Source organism: Cebidichthys violaceus, unplaced genomic scaffold (assembly GCF_023349555.1).
Source record: "Cebidichthys violaceus isolate CVI_PGR_0920_01 unplaced genomic scaffold, fCebVio1.0.p SCAF_14, whole genome shotgun sequence".
NCBI classification, from domain to species: domain Eukaryota; kingdom Metazoa; phylum Chordata; class Actinopteri; order Perciformes; family Stichaeidae; genus Cebidichthys; species Cebidichthys violaceus.
In genome coordinates, this window is record NW_027176307.1 from 11,455,667 (window position 1) to 11,480,208 (window position 24,542).

Genomic DNA, 24,542 nt, shown 5'->3' on the forward strand with positions numbered 1-24,542 from the left:
ACGTGTGTTTACTGTAAAGGAACAGCTTTTGTACATGAAAGCTGAACGCAACAAAAAAAGCTTGTAGACAAACTGCGTGACTGTACTCTTTCTAGTTTATTTATTAGAACAAAACGAACAAAGTCCTAGAATATGTTAACATGAAAATACATTGTGAGGGTTGATATGAACAACAGAGACAAGCGTGTGTAAGATGTGTCTTTTCACAGCATGAAGGGAAGGTCCACATTCTTTTTCCCATCACCGATGTAGATGTATCCATGCTGTGGCGTCATTGGCACATGGAAGAAGGTTAGGCCAAGCCACAACTGGCTGCGAAGCACACACACGTTGCTGGCACATTCAAACTGAAGACTCCATGATCCTACAAACACACACACACACACACACACACGAACACAAAGCAGGTTTGCTGTAAACATTTGCTGTTAAATGGAGGAGGCTGCCACATCATGTTGAGTGGAATTTAAATAGAGGATGCAGTAGTCTTTGGAAATCAGTCCAAGATGATTAAATTCTAGGGCAGACAAGGCATAATGATCCAATAAATCAACCTTTTGTGCGTTTGATATTTACAGTCTAACTTGTTCCTTAATATGTGTGGGTGTGACCATGACCCGGGGATTTGAGAACAAAAGCTGGATCTGCTACTATGTAAAAACAACAAAAAAAAGCCCTTTGATGCTGTTACATAAAAGAGAGATGATTTAGATAATTAGATGGTTCTTTCACCACTTTTTTTTTTTTTGCCTTTTTAAGTATGACTCAACTAAAAGTAAAGACATGTTTCAGGTCATAACTACACTGCTGCAGGAAAAAAAACAACCCAGAGCCATAAATCAGGAGCTGGAAAACCGTTTGCAAGACTGTTGTAGAGAAGAGGGGGAGCTCAACGTAGGGTCTCAGAGGAAAGCACCTGTCTTTTAGTGGAGATACATCATACCACATTCTCTCCAGAGGCCCGTTTTGAAATATGTTAACTCATTCTCCTTCTCAGCAAACGCATGCGATCTGGTGCAGCGAGTGTGGCATTCACACAGCTGTGTAACGTCTGCTGCAGTGATGATACCGATGACATCCGCGTCAACTCAAAGAACACACGCAAACATATACACATGTGAACGCCCTCCTAATAACTCAAACAGCTGTTGCATGTTTGGTCATGGGCGCTGAAGGTTTTTTGCTTTTTCTCTCACACACATACACTTCCGTCAGCCTGGAGTACACTCGGCTAAGCAACTAAGCTCAAAGCTAGCTGGACATGACTAAACACGACTAAGTTCACATTATTTTCACAGTATCCATGTTTGCTTATCGTTTGCCTCCTGGGTTTTGATTTTTCCAACACATGTAGTACTGTTAAACAGCTCAAATATCTGAGCTTCCCACCAGGATTTGACAACACAAACCTGAAAGACTCATCATCATTTTATGCTTTTAAATACACAACAAAAATACATATACAAGGGAATTACCCATCTCAAGAAAGCTAGTCTCAAATCCACTGTCATACTGCACTTACATTTTTAATGTACAACACTTGTGTGCTCTGCATACTAATAGGCAGTGGTAATTTGTAAATTGCCTAAAATGGTAATATTACTTGAATTGTTGTAGTTTGATTCCCTACAGATGTGAGCAGCCCTATTAATCATTTCACTTCAGTTCGGGTTCAGGTGGTCCTCTTCCCATGTACCGACCGGTTCCTGGTCTGGTTTTGTATGATGGTAGCATAATTATCTGTAATTTTCCTATGAAGAAATTGAGAACAGCCTCTGAGTAAGTTGGCCATGAAACCGGATCCAAGAGCCCAGACATTCCTCATCCAGCATTAGTCGTCTGGTTATCAGAGAGACCGCTGTATGCTAAAGTTCTTCCAACATATTCTCAGAAAACCTGTTCCATCATGGCAGGTAGGTTGACCATCGCATGTTTTTTTTATGACTTTCCTTAGTTAGTTGAACCCTGGCTTAACTGACCATTTTACTGTTTAATCGCATCAGTTTCCACTTGGAAGAAACCCCTCTTGACTTTCAGTCAGTTGAATCGCCGTAATGATTTGCGCTAAAATCACACCTCATTTAGTTGTTATGTAGCATGGCAGTTGGAACACGAATGATTTCCCAAGAGCACTGTGAAGGCCTTAATAACACTGCTCAAAATAGACGCGTATTAATGGATCATAATCTTTCTGCACTGGTTTGATAGACTGTAGTTTTCTAAACGAACCCTCTCACATGTCAGTGATCATAAGATGAATAAGGGCGTTAAGATGTGTCCATGTACTTCAACACAACAAATTCAGAAAGCAAAGATATCTGCCTGCGTGTGACGTAGCGACTGGTGACATCATAGTCTGAACTCTGTGGTTTCACCTTTAGGAATGTCATCACTGAGTCCATCCAGGAAGTCCATTCTTTGGTTCACAACACACATTTCCAGGATGCTTTTCTTAGAATTCTTTGCTTTGCGGAAGTGAAGGAAGTTGTCAAGCCTCCTTGCTTCTGAGTGAGACAGACCTAAGCAAAAAAAAAAAAAAGAAAATGCACAAAATGAATACATATCCCTTATGAAACATCTCAGCGTCATTCACATGCTGCAGAAAATACTGACACTGACACACAGTGACCCACCCGCCATGTGACAGAGTGATATATATTTACCACCAAAGCTGCGGTTGATCTGGATAAGGCCGTGTGGATTTTTGACGAAGGCGCCGCATGGTACCACAGACACTTCCTCATCGATCTGATGAACCGTCACTGCCAGCCTGCTTTCCTCATTGACTGTGGTCTGAAACCAAGAACAGTCCATCTCTAAACTGGCTGTACGGATAGCATCTGCCAATAACTGAATGAAACACAGCTGTGCACTAATTCTAAACACTTGTTTGCTGCAGAGATAGCTGAACTTAGATATTGTGAGCCGTAATGTATCTTTTGGCAAAGATAGGACATTGTCTCTTCTGCTGTTTTTGTTCATTCAACAGCATATTAAAATATTTTTCTTTGGGTATTCGTAGATTGATGGATTTATATTCATTAACTACCCACTGGATAATTAAACTCTCAAGTGTTATAGTATTCATTCTGAATGAAAGTTTATTCTGACAGCTCAATATTTTCACAACTACACAGTATTGCTCATACTTCATTCTCTAAAGAAGAGGGGTCTCCGATTAAGCGACCCTTCGCAGCTTTGGTCACTTCCTCGATCATAGAGTCTGTGGCCGAAGGCAGCAGGAACCAGTCCATGCAGTTGAAGCTGCAGACCAAAGGACACGCAAACAGGTGATGTTATGTCACACTGTGCAGATATAAAGCAGCTACAAAGACACAGAATCCCAGATGAGGCTGTATTACCTGTAGAGATTCTTTTTATCCTGCATCTCATCTTCTCCTCTGCCCTGAGCGATAAAATAATCTTTTTTTATGCCCAATATTTTGCCCCAGAACAAGACACGATGGAACTTGTAGTTTTTCTTCAGGAGCACCAGAGAAGTCTGCAGAGCGGCTCTCTGCTCAACGCTTAAAGTACTCCCGCTGCCGGCAACGAGTTCCAAAGAATAGGACAACAAACTGGAGTCCATTGTTGTTGTAGTAAACGACTTTAACGCGTAGATGTTAGTTAACTTAAAGATATCTGAGCGAATGAAAGAGTTAAAGCCTTTCAGGTCCGAACGTTTGGTTGCTAATGAAAACAAACCCCGTTGCGCCGGAAACGCACTAGTTTGTTTAATTATTATTTATTTTTTTTGTAAACGCCATTTTTTTAAAGCTTGTAAATGTACAACAGGAACGACAGACACAAAAAAACTGTTGACGTCTAATTTTCGGTGTGTTTGCTTGTCGTGTTTATACAAACCAGAGCACTCGCGAGTCTGGTCTGACGTCATGCCCCAGCTTTTCAAGTGAGTGCGTGCGAGAAGAAGTGTAAATATTAATATGGCTGTATTTAGTTTAATTTGTTGCCTGGGGAGACATTTAACGGCAGCTTTCTGTCTCATTACACTCCCGGTACAGAGTTAACCCCAAACCACTGGGGCTATAGGTGCAAATTCATTTTAAGTAGAGCAGTCAATAAAGTGAAGAATGTGTGTCACTATTATCATAACTAAAATCGAACACACTATCTTGACATTTCTTATCTCTAAGTGTCCCAGAACTAATAATTGTCCTATTAATGATTCATTAGTATAGGATCTGCCAGTCTGTTCTCTAGTAACTCATTATCCCTCATTAGTCCTCTATTAACAATTTTAGGAACAAGTTGTTTCCGATTTGTTCCTCACTCGTTTCTCAATTAACTAATCGTTAAGTAATTATTACCTACTATTAAAAAGTTGATTAGGAGTTAATCATTAACTAATAGTTAACTAGCAGTTAGTTTCTCATTTCCTTTCCTTTCTGGAGCTCTGTGTGGAGGCTGCCAGCTCTCTCTCTCTCTCTCTCTCTCTCTCTCTCTCTCTCTCTCTCTCTCTCTCTCTCTCTCTCTCTCTCTCAATCATTGTGTGTGTGTGTGTGTGTGTGTGTGTGTGTGTGTGTGTGTGTGTGTGTTTGTCTACATATTAGGGAATAGAAAAAGCCTGAGAGCATGTTGATGTTCACCTGAATAGTTAACAATACTGCTAGTCTTGCAGTATTTGCGAGTTTTCATCCTCCAATAACCTTGTGTTGAAGCTTTGCTATTAGATGTAACTTCCTGGTCTCAGGGAGACTGAGCAGCGCTGAAATCATTGGTTTCTCTGAGCAGCATGTGGAGCAAATCCTGTTAAAAAGACACATCGGTTGTTTGGTTTATCCTGGCTCAGACCCAGCAGTCTCAACCAGTATACGCAGTGTGAAGCTGGCTTAACTTACTGTACACTTAGAAAAACATGATTGGCTTCTGTCCAGCAAATGATTTTGGACAGTCTGCCAGGTTTGGGCTAATCTTGTGGTTGGTGATCCTATTTTGGTCCCTCACCTTGCTTGACAATCTTGGCTTCGACTGCATTCATTTTGATTGAATTCATTCCAACCCTCATATCCTCACCACTTACAGTTATAACCCTAAAGATGTCCATGAAATCAAACCCAGTTTTCAATACAATTTATACTTGGCATTTTTTCTGCGTTAGTATTTATATTAACCCATCGATAGAGTCATTTTCATTTTAAGCGGCGGGGTGTGCCAGTGAAATTGCTTTCACACACACACACACACACACACACACACACACACACACAAGGGATTCACTGGAAATGAGGCATGCATGTAATCCAGCGTTACTGTTTGTAATTTTATCTCACTGATATCAGCCTCATTGCTCGCTGCTCACTCGCCTAACCCTGTATCAGAAGCTGCAAATCCAACATTTCCTACTGCTGCGTCCAACCAGCCACTTTCATGTGAAGCAAGCATTGTTTGTTGTGAATCCCTTGGACGGGGGAAGGCAATTTGAATCCAGCATGGGAACAATGAAAACTACTGTCTAAAGAGGTCATTACAGAATATAAATACATTGAATGGCTATTGCATAAATAATACCAACTATAAATGGTATCAAAAATGAGGTTTGATTTCATGAAAATAAATCTTGAGGGTTGTAACTTTAAGAACCCATTTCAGGCAGTTTCTCTGAAGAACACAAGCAGGTTTTAATAATTCCTAATGGCCATTCATTCCCATGCCTGCCTATTCCCATGCCACACTGCATTTCCAGGGCTCTGTGTGTTGGCTGTAATTGGCCAAACAAAAGGGCCTCGGTCTGGAGTCACATGCTTCATCAGCAGCGGTGATTTCAGCTGTCTGGCGCTCTGCCCTTCTGGCTAATGTAGTGCACCAACAGAAAAGGGAGGGAGAGTGGGGTGACTTTTTTTTTTTTTTTTTTACAGAGTACCCCACACAGAAGAGAACACACAAGGACAGCCTCTCACCAACCCATCCACTCACACAGACAAACACACTTTGAGCTTGTGGCTCAGGATGTCACCCCATTAGAGTTGGCAGTAGAGGTGGAAGTTTTGGAGTTGGATGCCACAGAGTGACCCACACAAGACACACAACTCCGGTTCTGTTCCCCAATTGGACGGGAGGGAAGCAATACTTGGAGTGAAGCTCGTCCTGTTTCTGTCCGGGTCCCGCTGCTCTGGGAAACTCACCTCCCAGGCGACCAGCGTTGCCACGGCACTAATCCTGACGGACAAAAGATGGGAGTGCCACAGAGCACGATGCTGCCAGACGCTCCCATTGGCTGGCACCATCCCACGCGATGCTGTGATTGGCCAGCGCTATGTTTATATACAAATTGGAGCAGTCAAAGGTCACATCCATCGATCTTGGTGGTGACATGAAGGAAACCTGACCTCAGAACCTCAGAACTCTAAATGGGGTTTATTCCTATTTGATACACACACACACACACACACACACACACACACACACACACACACACACACACACACACACACACACACACACACACACACACACACAGACAGGGGCTGTTTCTCAAGTTCAGTGGCCTGGGAGTGCAGAATTATGTGAATACTGAGAGAGAGAGAGGGAGTGAAGTGGCTAAATAATAGTGTCTGTGGTATACAAAAGAACAGACGACAACTATACGAAGAATGCATTGAGGGCACTGAGTTCAGTGGGTTGCACACCTACATACAAACAGAGGTTTTGGATTAAGACTGGGTAAATATTTTGATCCAGAGAAAGGCGTGTTGTGTAAACTAGTAATACCGTACAGACTAAATTACTGCGATTAATTTCACCTGTGGTGCCGACAAACTGTTCGAAACGGATAATTATCATCAACAGGTTTTTTATCGGTTTTCCTCAAATTTCAAAGCGTGTTCTTTTTAGTTAGTACTCTCCTCACACTGTACTTTCTAAATCTAGTATCGCCACTTTCCGCTGACAAATGAAAGCCAGATTACAAAACAGATTACAAATATTAATTTGTCCATGCCAACATGGCGGCTAATGTTAGCTTGTTGCAGATATATCTGTGTTGGTGTACATGTCGCCCAATAAGGGTCAAGAAATTCCAGTACAGAAATGTATGTTTACAGTCATTTAGAAACAGTGTCTCATTAATATGCTGTCCTTTTTTCCACTGTTAAGTTTCCTGCTTACGTATCTTGGTCACAGCTCTGTGAAGGAATAGTTTGACGTCATAAAGAAAACGCTTATTTGCTGAGAGGATTGATATTGTTTGTGTCTGCACTAAATGCAAAGCTGCTGACAGTTAGCTTTGCACAAACACTGGCAGCTGCTGGTATCTAAAGAAGGTATCTAAAGCTAACAAATGAACACCTTGTTTGTTTAATCTGAACGAACATCCCTCCTTACTGTGTAACTTCATATTTAGAGAAGGCAACGGTCGTCTCATCTAACGCTCAGCAGGAAACAAAATAATATTTCTTTATTATTTTAAAGGTCTGTAATTTGTAAATATTGTGTTCTGTAAAGTTTCTAATTATTTCCAAGACAATTCAAATTATAGCCAAACTAGCAGCTCAGTTGCTTCCAATTAATGGATTCAAATGAAGTTCTAGTGAAACCTGGAGAGTCACTTTTGGTGCACATAAAAAAATGACTTGGGTTTAATTTTCTTTTTTAAATACATTCCATTTTCCACTATAATTTGAACTAAATTACATATTGGTTTTCCAGGAAACTTCTTGGAAATTATTAGCAAATCATTTCAATAATTATAAGGTGTGACCACACAGATTTGAGAGTGTCTGATGATGTCATTGTAACAGAAAGCTAACACAGAAGACTGGGGGCATGAGGTTTAAAAGACTTTGGCAGTTACCAGACAAAAAGACACTAGCAAAAAGTTTAAGGAGGGAAATTTATGATTCAGCATTTTTAGATCTTCTCTCTTGTGAGGGACTGAAGGTCAGGACGACTTCTTTTTCACCATCCCTTTATTCAAGTATCCCTTTAAGTGTCTGAGTGAGAGGAGCTGGATAGGTGTTCAGTTGTAGAGCATAGTGTCTGTGAGAACATCTGGCTGAGCTGTTTCAACATCAGATGCCACAAACCACTCCCAGTTTGCATGTCGTTGGATCAAACTTTCACACACCCATTACTAGAAGCCCAAAACCATGTGGGCCGAAACTGAGCCAGTGAATTTGGGGTGTGTTTAACTTTGGGTCACAGTTTGGGTTTTGGAAAGCTGTGCAGAGCTGCTTCCCAGGCTCCTGCAGCCTTAACGTCCACATTTCTCCCACTCGGCTGAGCTCGCAGGAGACGGTCTTCTGTAACAGCAAGTGCATTAAAACACACATTTCATACACACAACCCATAGACAATATATCAGGTATCTAATATCAAACGCTCATCTCTTTCCCAGCTCATCCTGGGAGCCACATGAGGATATCTGCAAGTTATTAGTGCCCCCGCATCCTGACCCTGCACAGCTTTCTCATGTGACTTTGTTGAGGTATGTCTGTTCAAATCTGTCTCCAAGTCTCTTTGTATGGGGGTCATGCAGTGCACGTTTTTGTGATTATTAGATTTTCATTTAAAAAAAAAAAAAAAAAAAAAAAAGCTATATTGTGGGTTATATTATTACTTTTGGCATACTGGAGATCATTCAGCACTGAGGACACCATTTTTTCTCACTCACTCACTCACACACTCACACACACACACACACACACACACACACACACACACACACACACACACACACACACACACACACACACACACACACACACACACACACACACACACACACACACACAACAAGTGAGAGATTGTTTTGAAATACTTAATCTTTGTCCGACATTAGGGCTAAGGCACAGTCAATAACCTTTGTTCGCTCAGATCTTACAAAATTGATATCACTATAAAATAAAAACGTACAAAACTTGTAAAAAAAGTGTTTTTTTTTAAGTCTCTTTCTAAACAATCTTTAAACCTTGTGTGTGCCCAGTGACTAAACATGCTGTTATTAGCAGCAGCTTAAGTGGGATGAATGTCTTGACACATTGTGACTTTTAAGTATGTAGAATCATGAAAAGTGTGTCAGATGCTGTTAAAGCTATGAAGGAGCGTTTCAGTAGCTGCTGCTCCTGATTTTTATTGGGCAATTTCAAGAACTATTGTGAGGCTCCATCAGGGTCCAAACCCGTCTCTAAACCACAGCTAATAACCCGTATATGTTGTTAGCTTAGCACTTCATTACCCATATTTAACAACTACACTAATCACTACAGAATGCTAAAAGTCCTCAAATGACAATAGAGGTTGTTATCAGCTGAGGCAGGTACCGTGGTGAGAAAGGGGAAAAGGGCAGAGGAAAGAGGAAGCAAAAGAAAAGGGAGACAATAGCGAAAAATCAGGTGAGGAGGTGGAGCTACTGGAATTGTCGCCCAGTAAACTGGCTCATACCAATGTCGGAATAAGTTAAGAATCCTCAATGAAACACTGTGCATTTGTCCTTTTTTCACTTCTGTGGATTTACTACCCCACTGCAGCTCAACAGTGCCCCCACATGGCAAGACTGTCAAGTTGTTCCTGTTTGTACTCTAAAACTGCATGAAGGAATGTTTAATGTTGACATTTTAATCACCATGTACAAAGCTAAAAGTTCATCTTAACATATTCAATCTGAAGACATCATCAATCGCTGTACAGTTACAAGTATGCCTTTAAAATGTAGTTCCTTGTTAGAATGCACATTTTAAAAAAGCTGCAAAAACATAACTTCAGAGTACATTAAATACAAATAAACGTTGACCTGTGTGAAACGTTCCTTCATTAAATGGAACAGCATGATTGTCTTAAACAATCATGTAAAATAATGGCTCTCACCATTGTCACGTGTCAACTAAACAAAAATGTTTGGTTGCAAAACTCCAGCAATACTGATACAAACGCTCTCTTGTCTAGTTACAAATCTTGTAAGTAGACACTAAACAGGCCCCTCTTGATACAGAAAGTGCATTATGAACATGAGGCAATATTAATTATTCCCTTGGCAGGTGTTGTCCTCAAAAAGCATCCCACAAAAGGCACTGTGAAGAAATCTAAACTTGGACTAAATAACAAGCAGCGAACAGAAAGCTCTGCATGTCCACCTCTTTGGCGCCAGTGTTGCTGGATTGTTCTGGTAATTCTTGCATAATAAGCTTCAGCATGTGCAAATAATGGACTCCATGGTGTTGGAATCCAACAGCATGGCTTGTTTGAAATGGCAAGTTTTTGGCAAAACAGTCCTTGGTGAACGGCGAGAAAATCCCCAGACAGAAAATCCATGACTGATAAGATTCAAATAGAAGACTCAGATGGTTTGTCATGGATGTGTGCGCTGCGCTGATCAAGTGCAAATAATGACCCGAATATCAAATAAATTCCTATTTACCGTCTTTCCTGTAAGAAGCAATTCAAATTCAACGCACTGTCCCCCACTGGCACTTTTAACTCATATCTATCCAAAAGCAGAAGGTAAGAAAGTTGGACTGGCGTTCGGCGGCACAATGCTGCCGTTTAGAATTCCATTGCACGTCATTCTCTTGTACCATCTGGCGATTTTCTCTCAATGGGGCAGGCTGTGTCTGAGCAGCAGGGTCGAGGTGAATTCAAACTCTGACTTCAATGCTGAAATCATTGGACGTCATGCAAGAACACTTTTGTATTCTTATCTTTCTTTTAGTTTTTGTACTGTGGGCTCGTACGAGTGAGCCACGTAATGACCAGCGTAAACATGGTGATCGCCACCTGTGCGTAAATGAGCGTGCATTAACGAGAATTGTACATTTGCATAATTATGCTTCAACAATGCCATATAAAGCTACGCGTCCTGCCTCACTTCCTGTATTGAAGTTGGGGATCCGTAAAGGAAAGTCTAGTGTTTTTAACAGCAGAATTAAGGGACCTGCTGTAGTCGAGCAATGTGGGGAAAATAATGAGTGCTTTTAATGCCGTGTCACCTGAGGGTCTGATATGAGAAATGTCTCGCCACAGCAACGCTATCAATGACTGCAGCGAGAGGGGTCAAATAAAGTAATTCATTTTGCTGTTTTAAATGTTCATATTGATATTGTAGCGTTAGACAATTTAAATTATTGGTGATATCGTTAGGCTAAATTAAATCATATAGAATCATATTAGCCTATAATTCAAATTGCAGAGTCAAACAGGATAATATAATTATGAAGTGTTATTTATATAGGGTTTTATAGAGAAATATTTAGGTGTTGATAACGGCAGACTAATTGCACGACTCCAACAACAAGTCTGGACCGCTTTTAAATTGTGTTCGTTCCCAAGAGAAAATTCTAAATACGAGGAAATTGGTAACCACGTCTAGTTCTCCTAAATCACTCGTACAAGCCACTTAAGGGACAAACCTGTTGGTACGAGTTGTTCTTGCATGAGGTCCTTTATGAATGAAGCAGATTTATGGTCAGGAGTCGTGGGCGTCCTGACTCCAAAGCTTTGAGTCGGAGTCAAAGCTGATTCAGCCATCTGACATACTGTCCGGCAATGGGCTGGAGCGGCGGACCGGGCTGCCCTCTGTAGAGCCGTAAGACGGCTGAGGTTTAGACCCCTCTTCTGTGCTGGCAGGTGATTTGGGATTAAGCACTCTGGGAAGGTAGACCTGTAATTACACAATACAAAAGAGATGAGTACTGAAAACAAACAAAGGGCTCTTAATAAAGGGCGTTTTTCAACTTTCAGTTGTGTAATCTTTTATCCTCCCTGATAGAACTCCTTTATATGATGCAATACTGCATGCAATGCCCAAAGTATGATTCTGATACAAGACAATGTTGAAGGGAATGAAAAGAATCCTCAAAATGTATGAGACAAACGGCTCATTGTGAACAATCAGGTCTTTAGCATATTGTTCAGAAACCACAGATGAAACATTGACCTCAATAGCGCTGGTATTTTACTTTGTTAATGAATAACAAACCAGAGAGGGGGGGGCAAATAGCATTATAGAATTCATGGCAAAGCTCAGGTGAGTTAACTTAAGATCCGGCCTGCCCTAAATACATCTGATCTTTTTTCATTCACGCTGTGGACTTTGTCATGGAACAAGTACAGTACCGTGGTGTTTTCTTCCACTCCCTCTACTGTATCCTTGTCCTCCTCTTTCACCTGCAAAAGAACACAAACAATATGAACGCTCAGTGGGAGGGACGACGAAGAAGTGACAGCATATGCACACGAAACCAAACGCTCACCGCATAGTTGTGTGGACTGAGGTACTTCAAATGGCCAAAGCAGGTGAAGCTGAGGCAGATCAAGACAGTGATGCACAAGACCACCAGTGTGAATAGAGATGTGGCAGTCCAGAAACCTGAAACACACACACACACACACACACACACACACACACACACACACACACACACACACACACACACACACACTTAGTGAATCTCAGGTCACTTTACCGATGTTAACTTTCTCCAGGTTGAGCACACACTTGTTTCCTACCTGCTCTGAGGACAGAAAAGAAGTAAAGCCATATTAGGCAGATGATGGGCGCAGCCAGAGCTTGATTGACAGCTCCCAGGTGGACCTGGCGGTCTATGCGAGCGGGCAGGTAGGCAAAGTACATGTTGTGTTTGTCCACCAGGTGCTTCAGCATCATGTACAGGAGACCTGATGAGAGTCAGACACACAGCCATTTTAGAACCCCGCTGTAGAAGTGACAGGAAATATGTTTAGTATGTATAGAACGCAATCGAGAGAATGTCAGATAGATCTACTGATGATACGCCGTGTATGATGGACTGCGATTCATGATTCAAGATGTTTATTGTTACACCAGTTTTACTAGTACAATCGTGTGAAATGCTTTTGCTGGGAGGATCCATTAAAGAAAAAAAAAAGAAATGGTAAATATAAAAAGACATCTAAAATATAATAGAATACATGTAATATTAAAAAATATAAGAAGAAATTAAAAATATCCATATAAGAAACATATCCAATAAAGAGCTTGCATCTTGCAGAGGGGTTGGACTGATTGTGTGTGTGAGTGCATGCTTGTGTACTGCCTCATAACTACTCACCAAAAGGCACAATGATGGGACATATGATGCTGTAAGCCATAATGACAGTGAACACGCATAGGGACCAGCCATACATGGCTCCATATTCAAACTCATAGGCCTGATTCTGTAAAAAGAAGTTAAATAAAATTAGTTGACATCTATTTATTGCAAAATAAAAATTCATAACTGGGCAAGGCTCAATACACAAGTGGGCCCCGGTGTTCTGTTCCAGACATACAGTAAAATACATCACTGACTTTTAGGCGTCGTGTTCCTTTAATGGACAATGCCTCTACAAACCTGTTTTACATATTTCCTTTCAGCAGCAGAGCGGGCAAACGCCATACGAATGGTGTAAAGCAGTAACCCTGGCAATCGCAGCAACTCCATCCCAGAGCCCACCAGCGCCGCCGTGATCACATAGTTGACAAAAAACGCGCCTTGGTCAGGTAAGAACACACACCTGGTGGAAGGGAAAACAAAAAGTATGAAAGAAAGGATGACTATAAAGCAATGAGAAAAGGATTAAATGATTAATGAAAAGAAGGAATTTGAAGAAAGTTAAATGAGTCCACACAATCTAAAGAAGACATTATAAAGTTATAAAAAGAGTGCAACAATAGTTGGTCACACATTGCAACTAAATAAATAATGAGTAAATAAATAGCTACTTGCATTATAAAATTGAACCTTTATGATACGAGTTGAGAGTAAAACAAACTTAACATCAATGTGAGAACAACAGTCGTAAAATCCATAATTCAAATTAATGAAGTAGTTTCTTTTTTCTTACTTTCTTTTAAAAAGCAAGACGCAAAAAAAAAGGGATTACTTACTCAAACCTCAGTTTCCCATCGGAGAGAAACTCTGTATCAAACAGCCAGCGGAAAAACACTGCAAGACTAATGAGAGGAAAAAGAAAAAGTAAGACAAGGTTCTTCCTGAATTCAATTTTACCAAAAATGTGTCCATTATCCTGGGAAGGACATTCACTTTTTTTTTTATTTGTTTTTTTAATAAACAGTAAAATACCAAATAAAAAAGTGAATGTACCTATTGTCAATTGCAAATCACGCCTTCCCCATTTATTAATCACTATATCTGAAGATATACTGATTGCTACAGTAAACAGCAACTAAAGTATTACTGAAAAAGAAACAATAAACCTAGAAGCTGGGCAAACTGTTGCTTATTGAAAATGACAGTAACGCAAATGACCTTGTGAGTCCCAGCGAGGGGAGGATCAGCACCATGAAGAGCAAGAAGAAGTAGAGTTTACGCATCATGCTCAGCTGCTCACTGGACCTGAGACACAGATGGCACTAGATCACAACATTTCCTCCACTAACAGAAATCAATCACTGCACTACCAATATGTGTGTGTGAGTAACACCTGCTCCAGTGTGCCTCTCCAATTGTAGAATAGTAAACTACGGTGGGCAGCAACGCAGAGAAGGACCACAGCAGGAGAGTGGGGAAGAACTGACTGATGATAGGGCTCTAGGGTGGAAAACAAAAAACAAAAAGCTGTAGATTTTACAGATCTGGAAGCATAATTGTGACACGTAGGTGTCTGCATGTGAAAGTCTCACGTTGAGATAGCGGATCGGCTGAGTCACGTTGAACTTGTCCATGGTGCTGATAATGATGGAGGGAGTCGTGAGGAAGGTGAGCAGGAAGAAAAGGAAAAAGTTGAGCATCAAGTAGCGCATGAACCAGCGAAAACCTCTCACTGACAGATTTTCCCTGTAGGAAAGGGGGAAAATAGGAAAAACAGAAGCAACAACTGTTACACACAAAGAGGCAGTGCAAAGTATTGTAATCGTTTTCCACTTTTATGAATTACATCAGACAGAAAACTTTAAAAACATTTTTCTACTTATTATTAAATTGGAATGATGCATTTGGCCATCAGAATTCAATAAAACAATAACACCAAATGATTCCACTAAAAGTCAGTTAATGATAATATTGAATTATTGCCCAGACCTATGGGCACCAGTGCTATAAATACCAAATCATATGATCTGCAAGGAGCACATGCTGTGTGAAGGGTTGGCGTTTCAGGCCTTACCAATACACGTTCTTTGGATGGGGCGCATAGCTGACGCTCCACTTGTTCACTTTCAGAGTTCCACTCTCCGATGAAGGTTGGGGCACTCTCCCGCTACAGCAGCTTGTGCCACCACACTCGAGCGCATTGAAGTCTTTCAAAATGCTGAGGTGAGTAAATGACAGCTGTTAGCGACACACATTAACCAGCTTTCATCGACGGCAGCGGCCCAGAGGCCTGCTTCCAGTAAAAAAAGTCACGTGGTGACAATAAAATCGAAGAGATCGCCGTCTTGATCCGTCCGGGGCAGAAACAAGCACAGTCAGCATAATACTGCTGCTTCTACACCGTCGGACAACTACTCATTGCAGAAAAACATTGGCACCTGACATATGCCAGCCAAATCATCTCTTGGTATGACAGTCATGTGACAAACACACTAAATACCTATGGATCAACTAAAACTATTTCACAACTAGTAATTAACTCCTTGCAGTTTACATCCACGCCTGTCCAAAATGTCAGCACTTTATCATTTAACCTGGTAGAAATGTGTGTGAAATTGTCACAATTTGCATATGCATTCTTGAGTTATGGGCAAAGAAGTGCTTTATGAGGTCACAGTGGCCTTGAACTTTATAAAGATGTTGCTCAAGGCGAGGACATTGTGTTCCCAATGAACCGGACAGACAACCTGAAAACACAATGGCGACAGCCTTGGCCGGAGGCATAGAAAGTACAGTAGAACTGGTTGCATTCCTGCTGGACTGGATTGTATTATTATTACGTGTCGGGGTGTTACATCGGGTAATACAGATGTTCCTGTTATTTACTTCTCCTGTACAGTAAAATACAGATGCAAGAACAGACAGAAAAAGACACTTTTAAATTGGTACTCACTACTTGGCCTGAGCCTCGGTCTGCAAGGTGACGAAGGCCATCCCCAGGGGGCGCTGTGGCACCAGTTCCGCCTGTTTCCTCACCTCTTCCAGCAGGTCTTTCTCTTTAGTACTGTAGTACTCTATGGCATCAACCTGAAGAAACACACACTTTACTTGAAACCACCTTTATTTAAATCTTAAAATTGTTCCTGCTTGCTTCATTTCCTGCCACTGTAAATTAAGACAACCGATGCTACCTTTTTCATTTCATCGCAAGAGTCATAACAAACCAAAACGCTGCGTTTGCTTTTACTTCTCTTCTTCGTCTTCTTCTTCTAGACACCCTGTACCAAAACCGTCTAACATCTGGTCCATCTCACCTTCTCCGATTTGGCGCAGCAACAGAGTTGACCACACAGGCGGGGGTTAATCAATTCACGTTTCCCTGTTTTCTCTTGGGCGCGCTTGTAGTAGCACAGGTTCTTTCCTGCTCGCATCCTGTGGTGAAGATAATTAACAGACAAACAAAACACACACACACAAGTTGGTTTAACTTGGTAAATATATAAAGCTTGAGTAAATATCCCTCAACATTATAAACACATAGTTCTATGCCCGGAATATGCTTCACATGCTGCTGCTTGCAACTATTTCCTCTGCAAACATGCGTTTAACATCTGAAACCATTTAAATATTAAAAGAGAAAGTAATTAGTTGCATAAAACTAAAATAATGAGCTATAAGATGCTAAAAAGCTCAGTAGAGCTGCCGAGTTAGGTGGAAATTCTCTCTGTGGGTTTGTCACTGCACACAGAACGTAGATACACAGTTAAAATGAGAAATATGTATTTTGTTGCGTATTGTTCTGATGTCTTACCTTTCCTTATCAAGGTGCATGAGCTTGGCCACGTCATAGCCCAGTGTCACAGCACACACTCGACAGGTAAGGTACGCCTCTCTACACAAACACAGTGCTGACAGTGATGAATGCAGCAGATGGCTACTATTTATGGGAACATGCAAGGACACATGCAGGGAAAATTCAACTTTATTCAATTCAATACTACTCACGAGAAATGAGTCTTTAAATCTTCGTCCGTTGCAGCTTTGGGGACCGAACACACAAACAACGTGTTTCTGGTCTACAAACGGAAAGACAGACAGGCAGTTACCATCACAGCTAAGCAATATCTACTTAATATAATTAAACACTAATTTGACATTCATTATATGGGTGAAATATAAATAAGAGAGAGCAAAACAAGTAATGTGGACACAGCTGAAATCTGTAGGTTCGTGAGAGACATTCACATCAAATATCTTGTGGTCTAGAAGTCAGAGACTCACCGTCTCTCTGCGCATGTCTTTCATTTGTGAGGTGTGATGTCGCAGCAGAATAACAGTCAGGATCAGGTACAGAACTGCAAATACTGTATGCAGCCACAACAGGTTGTTTCTAGAGGCGAAGGATGACAGACACCAAGGAGCATTTTGTCATCATGACCAACCCACACCACAAACTTTCGTTTATGTATCCAAACTGTTTTTTCGTCATACAGTAGTTACCCCATTTGAAGATTCCCAACAGTTGTCCTTCCAAAATTCTCTGGCTCATTACCTGGAAGAGAGGAGGAAAAAAAAAAACATACTGTAAGTATAAATGTTAATAAGAAGAGAGAAGAACATGAACAGAAAAAGATCAGAATACAAGCAGCCTTATCCTGGATTTCACAAAAAAAAAAAAAAAAAAAACTTTAGGGACACCATTAAAAAAATACACACCTGACCCACTCTGTCCATTAAAAAAAAAAGACTTTAAAATATGTAAGCTAACAGACAGAGAATCGTGCAAAACGCACCCAGCAGGTCTCCAGTCATGTTGACAGGCAGTATGATTGAGAGGGAGGTGATAGTTATGACCAACAGCAGGACGATCAGATGGCGCTGGAACGACAGGTAGTGAACAGCATCCATGCCACATCTGGCTTTCATCTTCCCCTCACTGAAACACACACACACACACACACACACACACACACACACACACACACACACACACACACACACACACACACACACACACACACACACACACACACACACACACACAGAGATAAGAAGGGAGCTGGTACACACAGCATGATAAAACAGCTCTGGTTGAGGCACAAGTATAGAAACAATGACCAGCGAAGTTCACTCACTCCATTCTGATGATGAAAGGCAGCCAAGAGCAGAATCCCTAAACAGAAAGGGAGATATTTTGACTACATCAACATACAATGAGGATTATAGTAATAAGGATTATTTGGTACGTTCTTCATGATTCAAGACTGCTTTGAAAGTATTACAAAAAGTGCTTTGATATCTTAAAAATGAAGTGTTGACAAAGTGAAAAGACCCGATGTGATTGTATGCCTTGTGCTGATTTTTGGTGCTGAAACTGATGACAAAAGGTTTTCTTTTACTTACCAATTCATTCTCAAAGTCATCCACGCTGGATGTCATGCGTCCATAGCGGCGGCGTATTGACTCGGTGAACCTGACACACAAAAGTACAGAGTCGAGGAATAAAGCAGTTTGACGAAAAAGATTCATCTGAACTTCACATCTGAGATCTGTCATAAGACGAATTTGACGCGTGTGAGATCCTGAACTGACCCGTCGTTGTCTGCCACCAATGCCAGACGCCCATAGTCCCAGAACTTCCTCCTGATAATAGAGAAGATAGTCAGCAGCACCTGTAGGTAGAATCAGGAGAAGAACCAATCAGCTTTCACCTCATGCCACAAAATAACCGAAATAATGCGCCTTGACACAAATAAAGCAGTGGTTGGTAAAAAAGTTAATGTCTTTTTTTATATTGCATAATGGAAAAAAACTTTCTTTATAGAGAGAATATGAAGCATTTTGGCAGGGATTTCTCTTGCCTAAATGGACATTACATAAAGATTTCCAATCTTCTCTCACTTGACCACATCACAGGAAGACAGTACATTTATAGACATACCAAAAAGACACAGAAATCGAGCAGTAGCACAATCGGCACTCCTCCGAAGCGGACTCCATTGAGTACACTGCTCTGTCCGCTGCTGGCGCTGAAGCAGCTCTTGTTGTCTGGGAAGCCAGAGGGAGTGGTACCATTTGTGGTCAGTAGAGGCCACTGCTCCAACCACGGGAAAGACATCGCCGGAGTGGAACCAGCGGTTTGTCTGCAGAGATTGACAGGAGTATATGTTGAGAAGCGACCTCTATTACATTAATTGTTGTTGACAAAATGTCTGAAAAATGTAGGTCGCGGTTTCCAAGAGCCCAGCTGCCAATCAGTACAACACCAGTACAAAACCCTAAAAAATGTTTTAATATAAAGCAAAATAGCAAATCCTAGAAACACGAGAAACATGAAGGCAATGTTAAGTCGTCAGGAGTCTCAAACCATGCACAGCATGTGCAGGGATTTTAGTTCAGTGATTTCACTGATTAACACACCTTTGATCACGGGATGTAGTGTTACAATTACAACCTGCAACACTTAACAGACCTTAACAGCACAGCACAGAAGGGCTGTAGCTACCAATTATATAAAACAGTTAAATACTGTAATCAGCAAGTATTTGGCATTTTTGCTTTAGAAATAACTAATGATTTCAGCTCTACACAGTCGACTCCTTGGCCAATCAATGCTGAGCAATAATGTGCCACAGGAGCACCAAGAGGCTGCAGATTTCCCCAACAACTAAGCAGCTTTTAGATTTCTTTTTAAAAGAAGTTTTCATTCCTACAGCTAAAGATTAAATCAGAAGATGTCAGTGATTAGTATACCAGCTAGACCAGCTAGGGGGAATTGTCTTTGATTGCAATGAAGGCACTACCGGCCCTTGGTACCAGATGCAGGAAACGTTTTAGTAAGTAGAATTACTATGTAGAAATACAAAAAGGAGTCCTGCATTCTAAACCTTAACTTAGCTCTGGCATGCTATTCATCGTCCCCTTAATTATACAGCCAAAGTGCTCCTCTCTGGTTTTATTAAATCATATTTTATATCCTTGGATTATTTTTTTACAGATGAATATCCTGTGAGCAGCTTTTTGTAGCTGAGCTGAAGCTGTATTACTTTACATGTTGTGGAGTAGTTTATTATATTATATTATAGATTTTACAAACTGACCACCTGTTTTGTACGTTGAGTGTAATTCTTCAAAGTAACTGTGGAGGAGGAAAAAGTGCAATATTCACATATGAATTGAAATAGAGCAGCACATACTAACATAAAGAAATACTGAAACATGTACTTAAGCACAGTACTTGAGTAAGTGTACTCAGTCTACATTACACTACTGTTTGGTTAGTTTAACACCACTCGTGTATATCCTGAAAGACGTGTATAATCATAATTACGACTTTGGTTTTGAATTTTTCTGTGTTTGAACTCGGCATTAGGGGATTTTGTCACGCTGAGCCATGACTTGGCCCCGGCAGCGAAGATAAAACATATCTGTCAGTGTCTGTGTGTAGTTTCCGTACTGGACTCCATGTCAAATCCCACTCGTCACAAGTTATTAACGAGGCTGCTCGCGCCCCGCCTTCCATAAAGTAGATGAACCACGTTCCCTGAGTCACGCGAACGCAGTTGAAACATCGTTTCAATTAAACCACCCTGACGTTAAACCTGACGCGTAACTAAAATCACAACTAATGCTATCTGTCTGCTCTTAGTGAGACAGAGGACACTTATTCTCTAGCACGAAGTGAAACCTCTTGTTTTGGCGCAACAGCTGTTTAATTATTCAGACAGTGTGACTGAACACACACACACACACACACACACACACACACACACACACACACACACACACACACACACACACACACACACACACACACACACACACACACACACACGACAAGCGGCTACTGTTGGGACCCTTAACAGATCCACTAGCTTAAGGTGAAGCACGCGTGTACTCTCTACAGGTTTGTAGGTTTTTAAAGCGACACTTACGTGGAAGCTAGAGAGTGCACAAGTTACACGTAAAGATTGCTAATGCTAATGAGGTAAGCAAAAGTTTGGCAACGGCCTATGACAACATCCGCTAACACAACTTCCTATATTGTCCGAAGATATTGTCCGAAAATGACACGATTCGTGGTTCCACGTTGCCTACGCGCGTGTGTTTGTGTCATGCAGTCTGTCCTACCTGTATGGTTGTTTTTTGTGTTATTCCTGGCCGAGGGAAACTTCTGTCAACAGTAAATACTAGAAATATGATGGTCTCCACTCCCTTCCCCTTTATGTTCCGCGTATGCGCAGACGCAGCAGCAGCAGAGCAAACAGCTGTCTCACGCTCAAGGTTCCAATGAATCCTCGAGCCACAACAGAAACAGTAAGGACCTCCCTCCGTTTCTCCTGTGGACTGCTTACCGTTGAAGGGAGTTACTTGACGAATGGCTCGGCCTTTATGTGATTTATTGGCACTATTTTCAGCGCAATGAAGCAGTGAGATATTTAAATAAATATGTCAAAAGTACAAAATGTACTTAAAATTCTCAAAAGTAAAAGTAGGCCTACTTCACAGGCCTTGTCAGAGTGTGGATTAATGTTGCACTTAATCTATGACAATGTATCATTCTATATTTTTAATACTACTACTACTACTAATAATATTTTAATTTTCTTATTGTAATTATTTTGTATACTCAAATACGTTAGCATTGTATCATTACTTTGAACATAAATCGTTTATTAGCATATATTCAAGAAACGCTACAAGTTCCCATCATAAATGTTTTATTCAAACCACAAAACAAGAAGGGTTTCTGGAGATTGTCAACTCTCAAACAATGCATGCTGGGAAGTCTTTTACAACTTTAGTTAATGAGTTGAGTGAAATCTCAGCAGTACATTTATTCAAGTCAAGTTCTAAAGTAGTCTAACTTGAAATTAATTAAACTAATATAGTTACATGAGGTAAATGAGAAAATAATAACAATATTCCACCCAATTCCTGTATGATTTAAAGTTTTGCTTTATAGAATACCCTCTGAAGTTGGATTTCTGTGTGTTTTGTCCGAGCAAGAAACGTATAGGAAATGAGCCAAACGGAGACAAGGAAATACGTTTATTTGCAGTAAAGAAAATCATTCAAAATGGGTGGCAGAGCTGGCGTCTTTACGTCCTTTAGTAAAGCCTGACACCTTGCTTTTTCTTCTGGCCCAGTTTAAATTGGACGAGATGCTGGACTTGTATCATACTGCTGTCATCAGGCATGGTTGCACTAAATTGTCACCACAATTCTCCCTCCTCATAATGGACAGGACTTGTATTGCTACACTACAGCAGAGCTGGCTAATTAAAACATTTTGTTTAATATGTCTAATCGTCTGCTGAATCAGTCTCATGCAGCCACAGGACTATAGCCTAATATTACAGTAACAAGGAGAAAGCCAACATGTTGCTTTACACATCCACTACCCCAGGTGACACCTAACCGATGCGTCTGTTTTCCCCTGTTTGTAGTCTTTATGCTAAGCTGAGCTGACAGACTTTGTGCTGTAGCTTTATATTACCGTACAAACACATCAATCCTTTCATCTAACTCTCAGCGGGAAAGCAAATTCGTACTTACTGGTGCTATATTTTGGAGAATTATTACGTCGTTCCTGATGTACAATAACAGTACCTTGCTCTGTAATAATTTCATTATTTTGAATCATGATTATTGATGTCTTTGTTTTATATTTAAATGAATTTGATAGTTGAGAATAAGGAGTGTCTCTCTTGGGGTTCAGCTCATTTTCTACAAACATTAGTTCGTATTAGTCTTGAAAAAAAAGTAATTCTTGAAGTCAAAGCAAATCTTCAAATCTCATGAACAATTAAATGATTAATACATTGCAGACTCTGGGAAATTGGTATTTTTCTCTTGGTAATCTTCAGACTGAAATATTTCAACTGATGATCTGTTCAAAAGAACGTTCTTTGTTTGGCATCTTTTGTAAAGAAGTGAAACTATTAATGACTCATGGTGCAGCTGGACAACCAATTCAACAATGTTTCTCTTCCCCTAATTCTGCATATTGAAGGAAGTAGACCTCTTTCATCTGGTGAGTTTTGTGTTCCCTGTTGGGCAAAAAGAGAAGAAAAGGAAAGTCCGTGGCATGTTGTGTGAGACCAAACATAAAACGTCAAACATAAATCCACAAAGTTATTGCTATAATGTCAATGCGGTGTACACGCCCACTCCTCCTGTAGCTCTGCAGACGTTCCTCTCAGTGATCCCACCCAAAGAAGTCAGTAACACTCACCGTCATAAATAGAAACCACAGCAGATCAGTCTGTCTTCTCCACTTTTAACCCGCCGAGGAGGAGCTATACTATGCTCTTTGTGACTTCTCCCATCTCATCTGATCCGCGATTTGTCAATGCTGTGCTTTACTGAGATTTCAACAAGAATTAGCATAACATCAGACATGGCGGAGAAAATCTGAATTGTTCCACATTTAAGACATCATAGAAGGGCTGTTGTTGTGGTTTGTAGGACAGAGCATTGCTAACCAATGTCACAGGCCCCTATCAGATGTGCCAGTGGTCAAATTAACAAATCCAATGCAATTAGTCATTCAATTTACTGTGAGATTCTGGGGTTGCTCTGAGTATGTCTCTCTGCCTCTCTCTCTCTCTTCTCTGGTTTTCCATTATGGGATTTTCTGTTTATCTGTTGTGGTCTTGACTGTTCATTTCTGCTTCCCATGTCTTGCTGTGTGGATTTGTGTGTGTTTCTTGTCTCTGTGTGAATGTGTGCACACAGTGATGTCCGTGTTGTCAGTGTGTATACACCAACATCAATCTACTTGTGTGTATGTGTGTGTGTGTGTGTAGTGACTGTTCATGCCTCACTGTGGGACGCGTTGATTAGCGCTCACTGCGGCTCAGCTCCCAGCTGTCCTTGCGGCTGGCTGCTGATTGAAACCAATCAGGCTTGCGATGGCCCCATCGCGGTGACCCCTCACCCCTCCCACCCCCGGCCTAATCACCTGCTGATTGGCCCACGCAGGGCCCCCTCCCGTTGGCACGGAAGGTTAATTTGACCGGTGGATGAAGGCTCCAGGAGGGAATAGGAACGTGCGCTGGGTGATATTGCATGGATATAGCCCACCTGTCAATCACCGCCACTTAAAGGGGAGCAGCTAGGGAAACACTGACAACCGGAGAGAGAAAGATGTGAATGGAAGGAATGGTGATGTTGGTGTTAAAACCTTTTTAGCAGAAGTTTATCTTTGGAAGCTGCTTTGTTTTCTTATCTTCACTCAAGGTCCACTCACTAGCTGTTTTTCTTTTCCAGAGCATCTTGTTGTCTTCTTCGTTAAATGGTGTTTGCTCAGTAAACTCTGTAAACAGTTAGAAGTAGTCTGATATAGTAACAACTAAACCACCACCTGAAGGAGACAGCAAGATGTAGTTTAAATCTCAGATAAAAAAACTTGTATGTGTGCGTTATTGACAATGGTTTCCAATGTCAAGAATTAACTTTAATGCTCAAGTTTGTTTACAATCTGTTACTTCACTCCTCTATCCCAACAGATAACAG

General features: G+C 40.9%; 2 protein-coding genes across 3 annotated transcripts; both read right to left on the minus strand.

The window, feature by feature from the left end:
- Positions 1 to 99: 99 nt before the first annotated feature.
- rsph9 (radial spoke head component 9) lies at positions 100 to 3,927 on the minus strand. The gene is made up of 5 exons (XM_068708268.1): positions 3,363 to 3,927; positions 3,150 to 3,264; positions 2,664 to 2,793; positions 2,376 to 2,519; positions 100 to 364 (listed from the first exon to the last, which is right to left on the minus strand). The coding sequence occupies exons 1-5, from the start codon at positions 3,587 to 3,589 to the stop codon at positions 204 to 206; spliced, it is 777 nt and encodes a 258-aa protein (XP_068564369.1). The 5' UTR covers positions 3,590 to 3,927; the 3' UTR covers positions 100 to 203.
- Positions 3,928 to 7,830: 3,903 nt separating this feature from the next.
- On the minus strand, positions 7,831 to 21,274 carry tmem63a (transmembrane protein 63A). 2 transcript variants are annotated; one of them, XR_011102783.1, is made up of 24 exons: positions 21,153 to 21,274; positions 18,964 to 19,165; positions 18,615 to 18,694; positions 18,426 to 18,495; positions 18,158 to 18,195; positions 17,816 to 17,958; positions 17,523 to 17,574; positions 17,304 to 17,412; positions 17,028 to 17,098; positions 16,834 to 16,914; positions 16,337 to 16,454; positions 15,976 to 16,109; positions 15,097 to 15,240; positions 14,615 to 14,768; positions 14,416 to 14,522; positions 14,241 to 14,327; positions 13,859 to 13,924; positions 13,323 to 13,485; positions 13,041 to 13,146; positions 12,460 to 12,627; positions 12,204 to 12,319; positions 12,067 to 12,117; positions 11,361 to 11,611; positions 7,831 to 8,258 (listed from the first exon to the last, which is right to left on the minus strand). XR_011102783.1 is itself a non-coding variant. In XM_068708838.1 (23 exons), exons 2-23 carry the CDS (start codon positions 19,138 to 19,140, stop codon positions 11,471 to 11,473), a joined length of 2,376 nt encoding a protein of 791 aa, XP_068564939.1. In that variant the 5' UTR covers positions 19,141 to 19,165; positions 21,153 to 21,274; the 3' UTR covers positions 7,831 to 11,470. The 2 variants fall into 2 exon arrangements, 1 of the variants encoding a protein (XP_068564939.1); XM_068708838.1 differs by having other exon boundaries at positions 7,831 to 11,611.
- Between the last annotated feature and the right edge of the window lie 3,268 nt (positions 21,275 to 24,542).

Coding starts and splice junctions, on each gene's coding strand:
- rsph9 (XM_068708268.1), bottom strand. CDS start 3,589: ATGGACTCCAGTTTGTTGTCCTATTCTTTGGAACTCGTTGCCGGCAGC. Junction 2,794..3,149: donor CCTCTTCTTTAGAGAATGAA/GTATGAGCAATA, acceptor TCTTGGTTTCAG/ACCACAGTCAATGAGGAAAG. Junction 365..2,375: donor CAGTGATGACATTCCTAAAG/GTGAAACCACAG, acceptor GTGTGTTTGTAG/GATCATGGAGTCTTCAGTTT.
- tmem63a (XM_068708838.1), bottom strand. CDS start 19,140: ATGTCTTTCCCGTGGTTGGAGCAGTGGCCTCTACTGACCACAAATGGT. Junction 18,496..18,614: donor TTGGTGGCAGACAACGACGG/GTCAGTTCAGGA, acceptor TTTGTGTGTCAG/GTTCACCGAGTCAATACGCC. Junction 17,099..17,303: donor AAGACATGCGCAGAGAGACG/GTGAGTCTCTGA, acceptor TTCCGTTTGTAG/ACCAGAAACACGTTGTTTGT.